The sequence below is a fragment of the Ranitomeya variabilis genome, chromosome 5, assembly GCF_051348905.1.
Source record: "Ranitomeya variabilis isolate aRanVar5 chromosome 5, aRanVar5.hap1, whole genome shotgun sequence".
In the NCBI taxonomy this organism is placed as follows: domain Eukaryota; kingdom Metazoa; phylum Chordata; class Amphibia; order Anura; family Dendrobatidae; genus Ranitomeya; species Ranitomeya variabilis.
The window spans coordinates 545,900,623-545,914,555 of record NC_135236.1 but is presented as its reverse complement, the minus strand read 5'-3'; the positions used below and the strand labels follow the sequence as shown (position 1 = coordinate 545,914,555).

The following is a 13,933-nucleotide window of genomic DNA, read 5'->3' as shown; positions in this document are numbered from 1 at the left end:
AGGCTGGACAAGCGCGCATTTTAAAATGCGCGCGTGTCCAGCCTCCCGTGACGTCACGGCTTGTGATTGGTTGCGTCGCCCATGTGACTGCGACGCAACCAATCACAAAGCCGGGACGTAATTTTAAAATCCTTAAGGACCTGAAATTACGTCACGGCTTGCTGTGATTGGTTGCGTCGCCCATGTGACTGCGACGCAACCAATCACAAAGCCGGGACTTCACGTAAGGAAAGAAAAGCGCAAATTTTAAACAAAGAACGCTGCCGCTTCCCTCGGTAAGGTGCAGGCTGCGTCGGAGAGGTGAGTATAGCAATATTTTTTATTTTAATTCTCTCTTTTACACATTTTTACATTAATGTTGTTTCGATACCGATACCCGATACCACAAAAGTATCGGATCTCGGTATCGGAATTCCGATACAGCAAATATCGGCCGATACCCGATACTTGCGGTATCGGAATGCTCAACACTAATTATGAATAATGATAATATATTATATATATACAGTACAGACCAAAAGTTTGGACACACCTTCTCATTTAAAGATTTTTCTGTATTTTCATGACTATGAAAATTGTACATTCACACTGAAGGCATCAAAACTATGAATAAACACATGTGGAATATTATACTTTAAAAAAAAAAAAAAAGTGTGAAACAACTGAAAATATGTCTTCTATTCTAGATTCTTCAAAGTAGCCATCTTTCTTCTTGGCATTCTCTTGATGAGCTTCAAGAGGTAGTCACAGGGAATGGTCTTCCAACGATCTTGAGGGAGTTCCCAGAGATGCTTAGCACTTGTTGGCCCTTTTGCCTTCACTCTGCGGTCCAGCTCTCCCAAAACCATCTCGATTGGGTTCAGGTCTGGTGACTGTGGAGTCCTGTGGTTCAGTATGCCTTCATGTTTGAATAAATCCCCAACAGTGTCACCAGCAAAGCACCCCCACACCATCACACCTCCTCCTCCTCCATGCTTCACTGTGGGAACCAGGCATGTAGGGTCCATCTGTTCACCTTTTCTGCGTCGCACAAAGACATGGTGGTTGGAACTAAAGATCTCAAATTTGGACTCATCAGACCAAAGCACAGATGTCCACTGGTCTAATGTCCAGTCCTTGTGTTCTTTAGCCCAAACAAGTCTCTTCTGCTTGTTGCCTGTCCTTAGCAGTGGTTTCCTAGCAGCTATTTTACCATGATGGCCTGCTGCACAAAGTCTCCTCTTAACAGTTATTGTAGAGATGTGTCTGCTGCTAGAACTCTGTGTGGCATTGACCTGGTCTCTAATCTGAGCTGCTGTTAACCTGCGATTTCTGAGGCTGGTGACTTGGATAAACTTATCCTCAGAAGCAGAGGTGACTCTTGGTCTTCCTTTCCTGGGGCGGTCCTCACGTGAGCCAGTTTCTTTGTAGCGCTTGATGGTTTTGCTACTGCACTTGGGGACACTTTCAAAGTTTTCCCAATTTTTCGGACTGACTGACCTTCATTTCTTAAAGTAATGATGGCCACTCGTTTTTCTTTACTTAGCTGCTTTTTTCTTGCCATAATACAAATTCTAACAGTCTATTCAGTAGGACTATCAGCTGTGTGTCCACCAGACTTCTGCACAACACAACTGATGGTCCCAACCCCATTTATAAGGCAAGAAATCCCACTTATTAAACCTGACAGGGCACACCTGTGAAGTGAAAACTATTCCTGGTGACTACCTCTTGAAGCTCATCAAGAGAATGTCAAGAGTGTGCAAAGCAGTCATCAAAGCAAAAGGTGGCTACTTTGAAGAACCTAGAATATAAGACATAATTTCAGTTGTTTCACACTTTTTTGTTAAGTACAGTATATAATTCCACATGTGTTAATTCATAGTTTTTATGCCTTCAGTGTGAATGTACAATTTTCATAGTCATTTTTTATTGTAAGGCTGAATAAAATACATATAGGAATGAAAATGGTCAAAGACATAAACAATTAAATGTCCAGTGGGGGGAGGCTAAGCCTGTCCTGCAGTGTGTAGATACATAGCTATCGGCAGCACAGAAATATAGAGTATCAAAAAAGTGTTAATTAATCATATATCCTACTGGACATTTCATTATTTATGTCTTTGACCTTTTTCATTCATATATGTATTTTATTTAGCCTTACAATAAAAAATTGTGCTTGATTATTCAATGATATATGACTGATATATTGATAGTATCAAGCCATTGGGTTGCTGATCTTCCTCTTCGTCTTGTTCCTTCCGTGCTTCCAACCATGATGTCCTTCTTCACTGCTTTCTGTCTCCTCCCAATGATGTGTCCAAAGTAAGCAAGTCGTAGCTTGCTGATCCTTGCTTCAAGGTTCGAGTCTGGCTTGATTTGTCCCAAACTGATTTGTTTTTCTTGCCATCCATGGTATTGATACCCTCCCTCTCCAGCACCACATTTGGAAGGTGTTGATTCTTCTTTTTCGCATCATATGTTACCACATAAAAGCCAAACTATGTACAAAGCTGTGTCTTATCCTCCAGTGACATGTTCCTTGATTTGAAGACTTTGTCCAGTGATATAATTGTTGATTTGCCCATAGCTATTCTCATATTGAGTTCTTATCTAGAACAGCGTGACTCTGTACACTGTGTATTGGCTGTTCTCAGGTATTGCAGCTCAGATTCTATTCACTTCAGTAGGAGAAAACGTGCAGTAATTGAGACCAGGTGTATGTATATTGTAGAAGATGTGGTCAACCATTTTAAAGTGAATGTGTCACCACATTTGAACAATTTTACCTATTAATATGAGCATACAGGTTATAGACAGTTGAAACTAGTCCTACCTGTATGCCTTATGTATGATGCCTTTTTGCTTTATGTTAATTAGTTCTTCCAGGTTATGATGCTTTCGCTGCCCAGAAGATAACTCTGCTTCCTTCTCCTATATTTCTCCTTCCCTGTCGTCACCGTGTCCCTGTGATTTAAGGTGCCCAGCCAGAAATCCCACGCCTGCGCATTCCGACTGCCTTCGCTTCTCTTCACTGTTCTGACCTCCTATGGGCATTGGCTTCATTTTTGTGAAGACACTAACTTCTGGTTAATGGGTAAAATTGCTCAAATGTGGTGACCAGATTCCCTTTATTTTATTTTTTTTCAGTTAAATGCATTATCTATCAGTGCTCGCATTCACGTGGTATGAAAATTTTATCAACCATGGACCCGAAGGACAGGAGAAAAAAAAATGTTGTGAGGTTTTTGATAATTAATCTGTCATGAGAAGTCAAAGATTGTCCCTCTTCCAAAGGTAACTGTAACCTCCTAGGGCAGATCAGGACAATGATTTACAGTTAAATCCGATTATTGTCCTGTTTGTATATGACATGTGGTATACACTGGCATGAAGGATTTCTGGCACTTCACTTTTATACCTCCCATAACAGCCAGATTGTCCATTAGTGCAGCCTTACACTGAGGCCTTTACAGCACACCTAACAGTGACTTTCAGTGAGCTTCTAGAATAAAACCAGAGGATGGGTTACCCCCTCTAGTATGGAGTTATCGGTGGGTATCATAGCAAAGAGAAAAGCGTGTTCTGGACAATCGGTAGGAGTGCAGGATGCCGGTGTGAGAAGTCTGTTCAGGTAGTAAGGAGTCTTCATGCATTTGAGACTTGGCGGATCAGAGAAGAGGCCTGGAAAAGTGATGCACAAGAGACTGCTCTAAAATGGATTGGGACTGCCAAGACCCGGAGGGTTAATAAAGAGAAAGCCCCAGCGCCATGTTTATTTTACTATATTGTGCATCTAGCAATTTTTAGCTTTTTTAACCCCTTGTTGTGGCTGTGTTCACCTGTTTAATATTGTTTTCCAGTTTGCATTCAGCGTCAGGTTCTGGCACATTGCATCGCCACAATGCCACTTACTCCATCCACAGTTCTCCCCATAACAAGAAGGAAGCCACTGTCGACAGACACAATGATGTGATGCACCCTCCCAAAAAATCTGTTGGGCCATGTCATAGTTTTTATCTGCATGATACCAGCAGGATTCTGTGCAGGGAGCGATCAAGGGGCTGCAGCACTAAGCCATCCACGCTGCTCCATCATTATCTCAGGATTCTATCAATATGCCGTCACATATCGGATAGCAATAGCCCTTTATTACATAGTCTACTATGTGTAATTATTCACTATCAGGATGTGTTCAATAGAAACATTCATTGGCCAAAATCCTTTCAGTTCTCGTGCTGGACGCACAGTTCCAGAGCTGATAGTTCCGGTATGGGTACCAAGTCATGCCGCTGTGTATCCATCACATGACCAGGACAGAATTTTAGCTCTTGGGAATTAACCATGAAAAGGATGCAAATTGAGATCTTGAAACTAGGAATTATGGAATTCATACAGAAGTGAGCATATATGTTTTCGATGCACTAAAAACATGTCTTGGTTGGAGCCCTGATTTCCCTTATGTATAAAAATAATTTATTGATATTTGTTATGGCTCAGAATGCAGAAAGCCAAAAATGGTCAAATATGATGTGTCCTAAAGTCTGCGATATGCCATGTACTAAAAGGGGCTAAGGCAATGTTCTCTGGATCCAGTAAGCAAAAAACTGATCATTTACAAATGAAAGAAAAACAATGGCTGATTAACAGATCTGTTTTCCCTAGACTTTAATGGTAAAAAAAAAATATCCAGAGATCAATTCAGCTATTCAAAAACGGATTAAAGTCGTGTCTGCACAACTTTTTTTTATCACCTGATTGCTGCTGGAACCGTTCTAATGGCTCAGTGAACATGGCCTAAGTTGTAATATCAGTTATCGCCCTTGAAATACCGTACTACAGTTTAATTAGCTACATTCCAGGAGTGCAGCTAACAGCTTTTCTGACTACAAGTTCCCTGTACCTACTAGATCTATTTGGAGATGGGCTGACCAGATTGTTTTGGGGATGTTGGCTAGTTATCCCGAGCATTATCTGAACTAATAATAAAAGCCGTCAGGATCCAGTCAATGCTGCTTTATCATGAATAGCGATGCTTGTTTTACCAAAATCCTAGTGTTTACTTCCCAAAGTCTGTGTGTACCAGAAACAATACAATGCACCTGTTAATCTTTACTGGAAAACAAATACATTCCTGTTCTTTCTCTTTTGATAAACCAGTAAGAAGTCATATTGAGACCTTAACGATTCCCCTGTTTGCACACTCTTCTTGTTGGCCAGATAGATTAAAGCAATTGGGGAAATAAACCTAAAAGCATGAAAACCGGGTGAGAATTTTGAACATGTAAAACATGGGAATGTTGGCTGTTTACACATACGCTTCTAGTTATAATCAGCCACCAATTAATCTTGGAAGCATTTTTTTCAAATATTATGCATTAAAGTAACAGTCCGTTTTGTTTTGTTTTTTACTCATACTGTCATTAGTATCTCAAAATGGTTCTGTTATTACTGTCTATTTCTATCTCAAGATTCACAGCATTCTAATCTTAAATTAGGTTATGTGATCTTATGGTCACTTCCTAGGAGTGGCATAGCTTTATGCTGTCAGAAGGGGGTCACTATTTTAGTCACATGAACTGCATGTATAATGAAAGTGCATGGACTGTACCAATAAAGTTTTCCAGTCCACAGGGGTGACATAAATTTCTATTACAGTAACTGATGATGACTGCACAGCTCCTGGTTCACAGTAGTAAATCAGAAGCCTCATGACTGGGTATACGGTACTTATAATCGAGGAAAATATAGAGGGCAAGATAATCACATTGTTACTACTGGCCAATGCGATGCCTGTGATGATGCATTATGGGATTGATTGAAGATCATAGAGGAAAATAATGTATAGACTCAAGAAGCAAATATAAGGCTAAACTACTTGGAGGAAACTACACCATGTATAAGAAGTGCAGAATGCGATAGATAATCATGCGATAGATAAAATGCATAAGCAAAAAAGGTTTAGAGAAAATTGTAATCAGCCTTTATCTACCATTTTAAAGAGAGTAGAAATTTGTTCTTTAAGCCATATCACAGTTTGATAAGAATGGCAATAAGTTGGTAAGGCGTTAAGTTAATAGCAGAGTACAGGGATTAAAAAAAAATAAAAATTGGGTGGTTGTGTTCTTTTGTTCCCAAGCCCGGTGCGTAACATTGATTTACATCATTAGAAGTGCATGAAAGGACAGAGGAGCAGGTTGGCGCAGTCAGCCAGTCCCACAGCTCTGATGATGTGCCATCACCAGAAGTGCTCTATTGTGTCGAGTACCAAGCCAGAAGTGGAGCCAAAGGGAGCGAGGGTGAAGTGAATACCATAAATGGGTAGGATTAGAATTTTGGCTACACATGTACATTGGTAATTTGTATAGAATTGAAAAACTCATCTGATGACTCACATGGCAGGGAGTCTAGTTGTTCTGTAATCAAAATGTACATTTACAGTTTTTCATTTTTGGAAAACCTGTATGAGTTGTACTCCATTGCCATCAATTGAGCCAAGAGCTGATATTTGAAGAGGTACACAGCAAGTGCGAGCCTCTGAACGACACATTCACATAAAACCCAGGCTGATAAATAATTCCAAGGATTTTAATGTAGTTTTCGCACAAACCAGCTTAATTTTAAAGTTGATTTTAATCAATAGATCTTAGAATAATAATAATTTCCACAATTAGATGTGTTTAAAGAAAACAAAATGTTCCTGTGCTGAGATAATCTTATGAATGTACATGCCCCTGCTGTGTACTGTGTAATGGCCGTGTCTGACCGTGCAGGAACATGGTCTGATCATACTGGAGAGAGACTCCAGAATGGAAAATGTATGATTTCTTTAAAAAACCGGTCGCCGGATTCCATCATTTCACCTCACGTTTCATCAGTTTTTCGCTGGATCCGTTGCTGGGCGTTTTTTCGCCTGACAGAAAAAACGTTCCTCTGTATGTTTTCTCCGGCCGCCGTAAAACAAATTTTGGACGGATCCGGCAAAAAACTGATGAAACGTGAGGCCATCCGTCGCTAATACACGTCTATGAGAAAAAAACGGATCCGGCGGCAACTTTTGCTGGATCCGTTTTTTTCAAAATTTGCCGGATTGTGCCTGACGGCAAAAACCTGATGTGTGAAAGGGGCCTAAAGCTGATAAATGTGTTTGGAGTTTATTTCCTGGTAGAAATGCATTTTCCCACGTAGGTTAAGGATTGATCTGGAATGTATAAATGGTCACATATCAGATCCAGGGCCAATGACACAGCCAGCACATTTTTTACATTTTTAGTGATGGATATTTGCAGGTTTACCAAATCACTTAGCAGATTAGGACAACAATGCCATCGTTTTATATAACGGAGTCTGGGACGAAATAACTAAGAAATCCTCCATCTTGGCACAGGATTCTAGGTTGTACATGTTGTACCGACAGAATTAAAGGAATCCTAGCTGTCTCGGAGTAGATATATTATTTAAAGTGGTCCATACATATACAGGCTGGCTCCTAAGAAAAAACACAACTGTCATCTAAAGTGATAAATGTTAGATCGCCGGGCTGTTTCTAGATCTTATTGACCGATCAGGAACATTTGCCATCAGTTGCTTATTCCTTAAAGATATGGATTTCACCCGCTATGATCAATGAAGTATTTTCATACTGTGCATGCAAATCTACTTGTATATATTTGTTAAGGTTGCGATGTAGAAACAATCTGCAGGGCATTTGCTCTGTATGTGGACGATTCTGATGTTAGTAAAACAAAAGCAAAAAGCTAAATTGTCCAGTTAAAGAGAACCTGTCACTAGAAATAACGTTGGTAACCTACAGATATGGGGTTAATCTGCAGGTGAAAAGCGTTATGATGCTGTCCGGCTCTTGTATGCAGCGGGGAGAAAATTATCTTTATTCTCTCTGCCAGCAATCGGTGTTCAGTCATGGGGGTGGCGCTAGTTCCGAAATTGCTCTGAGTATAAATAGCGGCCGCTGTAAACTTGCCCCCGGCCCTGCCTGACACTGGCTCTACTTTGCAGCCGGATGTCAGACCCCATATCTGCAAGTTAACAGCATTATTCCTGTTGATGGGTTCACTTAATGGGCCCGATTCATCAAAGCTGTCACACCAGAATTCTTACTTAAAAGTTTTGAAAGTCTCAAAATTTAGGCCCAACCCATAGCTACGTAGAAATTCTGCTGCTTCTGACATCTTTATGACAATTTTTCCCAGCTCCTCTGAAATGAGCAGAGCTGTGATGGGGCAGGGCAACTGACACATCAAATTTATGACCAATGTAGGCATTCGCTATGCCACAAATATTGCTCCAGCAGGGGCTGGAGTAAAAAATTAAAGCAAGGTGCACACAGAGTGGTACCCCACTAGTCTGGCGCTCCTGATTTATGAAAAGACGTATGCCACTCTGCATCAAGACTGGCATGAAAAACACCTGTGTTATGTTTCAAATATTCAGAAATGCACAAAAACATCTTTTAAAGATGGTTAACCATGTGTTTGTACATGTCTGAAAAAGACAAGTCAGAGGCCAGACACTGTCCACAGTGACTCCATCCACTTCATTATTGAGGGTTTCCATCTGAATACAGTTTTTTGGTCATTCGGACAGAAACCCCAACTTTATATGGAAGAAATTATATGGACACTAAAATGTATTCAAAATTGAGGACTCCAGAGGAATGGCACTACCAGATTTTTATTTAGATTTTGTGGCTGGCCAGCTGTGATATCTCAAATTCTGGTTGCCTTTACTTTCTCCATCTAAACCCGAGTACTATTTGGCAAACAATCTCCAAAGCATTTCAATTTGGCCAATACTTGAACACCCAGTCTTTTTTTTTCTTGCAAACGTCTTTTAATTCGTAAGCTAGCGATCCAAGTATGACATGCAATTAAGAGCTTAGGGTGTCATAAGGGCTTACCATCTATGGTTCCATTAAGAAGCAACCCCATGTTTCATCATCTACCTGTAGTACAAGATGCAGCATTTTGGAAATCTTTTAATATTACCACCCTAGGTGACCTCTATCTAGAAAACTCAATTAAATCTTTATCCCAATTTGCATGAAGAACATATCTCTAGAACTTTCTTCTATAAATATTTGCAACTTTGACACACTTTACTCAGTCAATTTCTATAACCGCTAGCCCAACTCAAACTCTTATGATAGGCATTCTCGTGACCCAAGAAACTAATGTGCTGATTTTAAGGTTATACACACACTAGCTAAGCACGAAGATAGCCTCAAAACAGAGAGGTGGAGAACTAGGATAACCACATCTAACTGGAAAATTGGGAGGAGACGCTTGTGTCTGCTTCAATCAGTAACAAAATGATACAGCTATACTTCTTACACCAATCTTATTTAAATCTTTTAAAAGGCTTCAGAAAATGGGTAGGCAATGCCACACTGTCATATCTTTCTACAGGAAGCTCTCTTCCTGGCCAGGATGGCGATTGTCCTCAAATGGATGGACATAGACCCCTTTCTTTTCTCAATGAAATAATTTAATTTATATGACAATTCCCTATGAAAGGTTGCTATACAAATATAGGGGATGTCCTCAAAAATGTACTAAAGTGTGGGAGGGATGATTTGCATTTCCTATGAACTCCTATTCCAACAACTTCAGGTCCCACCTGCCTTCTGACATTGGCAGAGTGATCTGAGCCAATGTTTCCAAAGTTCTGAATCCTAATGCTGGAGAGAAGTTGTCACTAGCTGGGAATGTATGGATGTTAACATATTGATTTTTTTTTTTTAAATTGTATTGATGTTATTGATGTTTTTTTACATTTTTTTTTATTGAATACACATGTCCTGTATATGTTGATTTTGCAAGAATGTAAAAACCTTTCTGTATTTGATTTGTTGTATATTTTCGAGCTGAGAGTTCAATAAAGTTTAGAAAAAATTGAGGACTCCAATGCACAATGTATTACATAAATGGTGATGGCATTTTACAAGCAGTAGATTATGAAATATTGCTTTTATGTGTTCCCCATTGCTATTTGTCCCAAAAAAGTAAATTGTTTGATCCACTTGAACTGGTTGAAGAGCTGTAGTATGTGCAGTTGAATGCAGTTGCAGTTAAGCATGTGTAGTGGGATCTTAAACAATAAGATGCTTATTACCTATCCTATGCATGCATAAGTTATGATCTTGGGAATACCCACTAAAGTACATGATGTTAAACACTTTTGATTTTGTTTTCTCAATTGATTTTTTTTTGTTTTTGTTTTCTCTTTAGGACAATATATTGGAACATGAAAGTTAAAGATAATGACTGTTGACTGAATCTTCAATATTTTAACCTTGGAAAATCCCACCCTTTCCCTTAGTGATGTCTTCATTTGGAAATGCAATAGAAAACTGGAGTATAAGAAGTACAGGTGATATTTCAGATCTTCAACATAAACTGATCTCAGATGGCTGTGCTCTGAGTTCCTCACCTATGAAAACGATGGCTGCTGTGGTGGACTCTGCCTACAGTTCATTTTCCGGTAGTTCCTATGTTACAGACTATCAGCCATTCCAACATGCTAATTGTCACTTAAATGACGAACAGATTTCTTATCTTGACTCTGACTATGTCAAAGCTATTTATAATCCAAGTGCTGCAGACCAAAGAAATTTTCAACAGAATGTGGGTTATGAAGATTGTTCATCTAAAAATTATCCCTCCAAGAGAACAACTAGGTTAAGCAATAGCTCCCAGGTACCTCTAATGAGAATAAATAATTATTCCACCACTATTCAGCACTTTGAGCAGTTCGATAAAACCAGGGAATTTGAAGATAATTTCAACCACAAAAGTAAGAGAAGTCCTACAAGCACAAGTGACCTTTCTTCCCCCGAACACAAATTTAGTCGCCATTATATTGAAGATCACAGCCCTACTTGGGTAAGAGACTCTATACAGGGAGAATGGGAACAGTCAAGTGTTACATCCTGCAATCGGTCGAAAAAGGATTATCCTCATTTTACATCTTATTTGTCCTCTGTCGGTAATTTGGCTAAATTGCATAATACTAATTGTATTGTCAGTGAAAATATTTCCCCTTGCATGGTAAATACAGACTATGAACAAAAAGATTTAGATACATGCCAACTGAACAATGTGGAAAGAGAAGAACAAAGTCCCAGCAATATATTGAATTTATTTACTGATTGCCCGAGTGAAGCAATAGCCACTAAAAGCACAAGATGTTCACTCAATGAACTTGAATTAGAAAAAAATGAAGTTAGGAGTGGTTCTTGGAAGGTAGCTCAAGAAACCAATTGTTATAATGATGAAGGAACAAACCGTGAAGTCGAGGATCTGGCACATTATCAAATGTGCAAAGAACAATATCGACCAGAATTCCAGAACATGAAGGACCTAGAATGTGACAGTGTTGGACAATGGGATTTAAAATGCAAAGATTTGCAGGCAAAAAAATGCCAAACACTTTACAGCAGGCCCAGTGAAGAGTTGTTTGAACAACCTTCAAAATCACTGAATCGTGATGATCTCCAAAAGTTCTCGAAAACACACATCCAAAAAGATGCAACAATAAAATCAATCCCTTTGCTTTCCCAAGAAAAAGAAATGACTATGCCTATAACTTCTACCTTAAGTGAATTAACCAGTGAGAAGATTACCAAGGCCTCAACCCCAATGCTGTATCATCTTGCTGGCGGAAAGAATAGTTCTTTAGTTATGCTTAACTTTAAACATCAGCCTAAGATTCTAGATTCAAATAAAGAACCAAAGAACCATCAGGTAATGGGCATCTCTGCTACAATGCAGGTAGCTGAGCCAGAAAGACTTCTCCCTAAAACTAAAAGTCACTCACAACTTGTAGATAATTCTGTAATTGACTGTAGTGAATGCGAGAGCACTGATGGTTTAACTTCATCCGAAGAGAGTTTTATGTATGACTATAGGGAACAACTTAAGATTGCCCAGAAAAAAGTCTTGAGAGAAACATCTTTTAAAAGAAAAGACCTGCAGATGAGTTTGCCTGTAAGACTAAAATGGAATGCTCCCAAAAGACCTTCCATAGATCATTTACGATCATATTCATTATCTGGTTCAAATGACGCTAAATTGGTCCAGCCAAAAACTGTGGTGGACAACAATCACAAAAAAGAAGAGGAGCCAGAAAAGTCCATAATCTCTCGAATTGGAGGAAGAAAACGACTCACAAAGGAACAAAGAAAATTCTGTTACTCTGAGCCTGAAAAACTTGACCATCTCGGAGTACATAACCCTTTTCCAGTATGGGATAATGAGGTATCAAGCCAAGCCAAATTAGGTGAGCATAGGATGAAGTCTACAGACAAAGAACGAACACTTTCATCTTCAAATCTTTCAAAGACAGAGCTAAAGCAAATCCAGCACAATGCTCTTGTAGAGTATATGGAGCGAAAAGCAAATCAAAGGCCAAGCAGTATTCTCCAGTCTCAAAATCAGAAGCAATCAGGAATAAAGTCTTCATCAGAATGGAAATATTTAACAAATGAGATGTCAAGTAATGATCTTTCATTACCATATTATCATAGAAGATCAACTGGTGCCTCATCTTCCTATGATGCTACAGTCACATGGAATAATAGACCCCTAAAGATGTCTCAAGGAGATCCTATAAAGGATATCCTGACTGTAGATAAAGCTGTGAATGACAAAGATCAAACTTACCTCGATCAATCTCCTTTAAATGATAACAAATGTTATTTTGAAGATTCTTCAGCAGCTGATTCCCAGAAATACTCAGAATCCGTTAATCATCCTCAGGTAAATGTAATGGTTACATTTCTTTAAGTTAATCTGTCATGTTTATTTTGCTGCTAGATCTGCAGGTAACCTGCGGTAGAGCAAGAGGAGTTGAACACACTGATATATAAGTTTGTGAGAAAAGATTCAGTAGAATTGATTCCATTAGTCATTTAAGTCTAATTGAGAGTCCAGTGTGTGGTCTTACCATATGGTTGACGACTATCTGTGTATGCACGCATTTATAGGAAAGGTCGTCAATCATTTAATTTAATGATTGACAACCCATTGGAAACCTAAGCTGCCGTCACTTTGGAAGTTCAGTAGCAATGAATGGAGAAATGTGGTATTACATGCCAAGTATCCTCCAGAGGAGATCTACTCTGACATCCACCTCCTCTAGTAGGACATGCTTGTATGTTGTCAAATTTGGAAAGTTCCTTTAACTTTATTAAATATCTTTCAGTTGTTTCAATGTTGGTATCATGACACTTGCTATGTGCTATGATTTGCACTATGCTATAATGCTATACTATATTAATGTATTTAATAAAAATTGGACCACCTTACATGTTCAACATTGGATCACAATTTATAGGATAATTGCTTTTCAGTAAATTTACAGAATAAACTGTCCTGTGTACATGATGACTAACTCTGTTTATGGCCATTTTATGAGTTGCTTCCGTCATTTTCACTAATTTTCCACTATACGGGCTCGCTCTCGCAATTTTAAATTTACTCTGAGCAGGTATGAGAAGACTGGCAGCTATGATATCTCCCAAAGACAGTACATTCTTTAGTTAGCACACAGATACAGAAGCATTGAGGATATTACATAGCAGTACTGAGCTGTGTACATGTGAATCCAACTCTGAATAGAGATAAGACTTACTAGAAAGCTAAGCAGGATCTTTTTGTTTTCCTCTGCTTGTTTTCTCACTTCTTACACTGGAACACCTTCCCTTCTCCATAGAGTATAATAGGAAGTGTAACCTGATGCCTCACTGTGCTGACTATCCAACTTGTCTTGACCAAGATGGAGTTGAGCTGTTTTGATTTTTTCCAGAGTGGATGATGAGTTCAGGAGGGGAGGGCAAGAAGTGGCTCAAAAATGGAGAAAAAAAGCAGAATCCTCTGTCAAGATATGTTATAAAGTTTATCAGTTTTGTCATTTTGATTTTGGCCAGGATTCACAA

General features: G+C 39.0%; 1 protein-coding gene across 1 annotated transcript in view; it reads left to right on the top strand.

Moving 5' to 3' along the window:
* Positions 1 to 13,933, top strand: part of SHROOM1 (shroom family member 1) — an 83,021-nt gene that overhangs the window by 36,091 nt on the left and 32,997 nt on the right. Inside the window, exon 2 of the mRNA XM_077265876.1 lies at positions 10,227 to 12,755. Coding sequence (XP_077121991.1) covers positions 10,320 to 12,755 — 2,436 coding nt within the window. The 5' untranslated portion in view covers positions 10,227 to 10,319. The remainder of the gene's footprint in view (positions 1 to 10,226; positions 12,756 to 13,933) is intronic.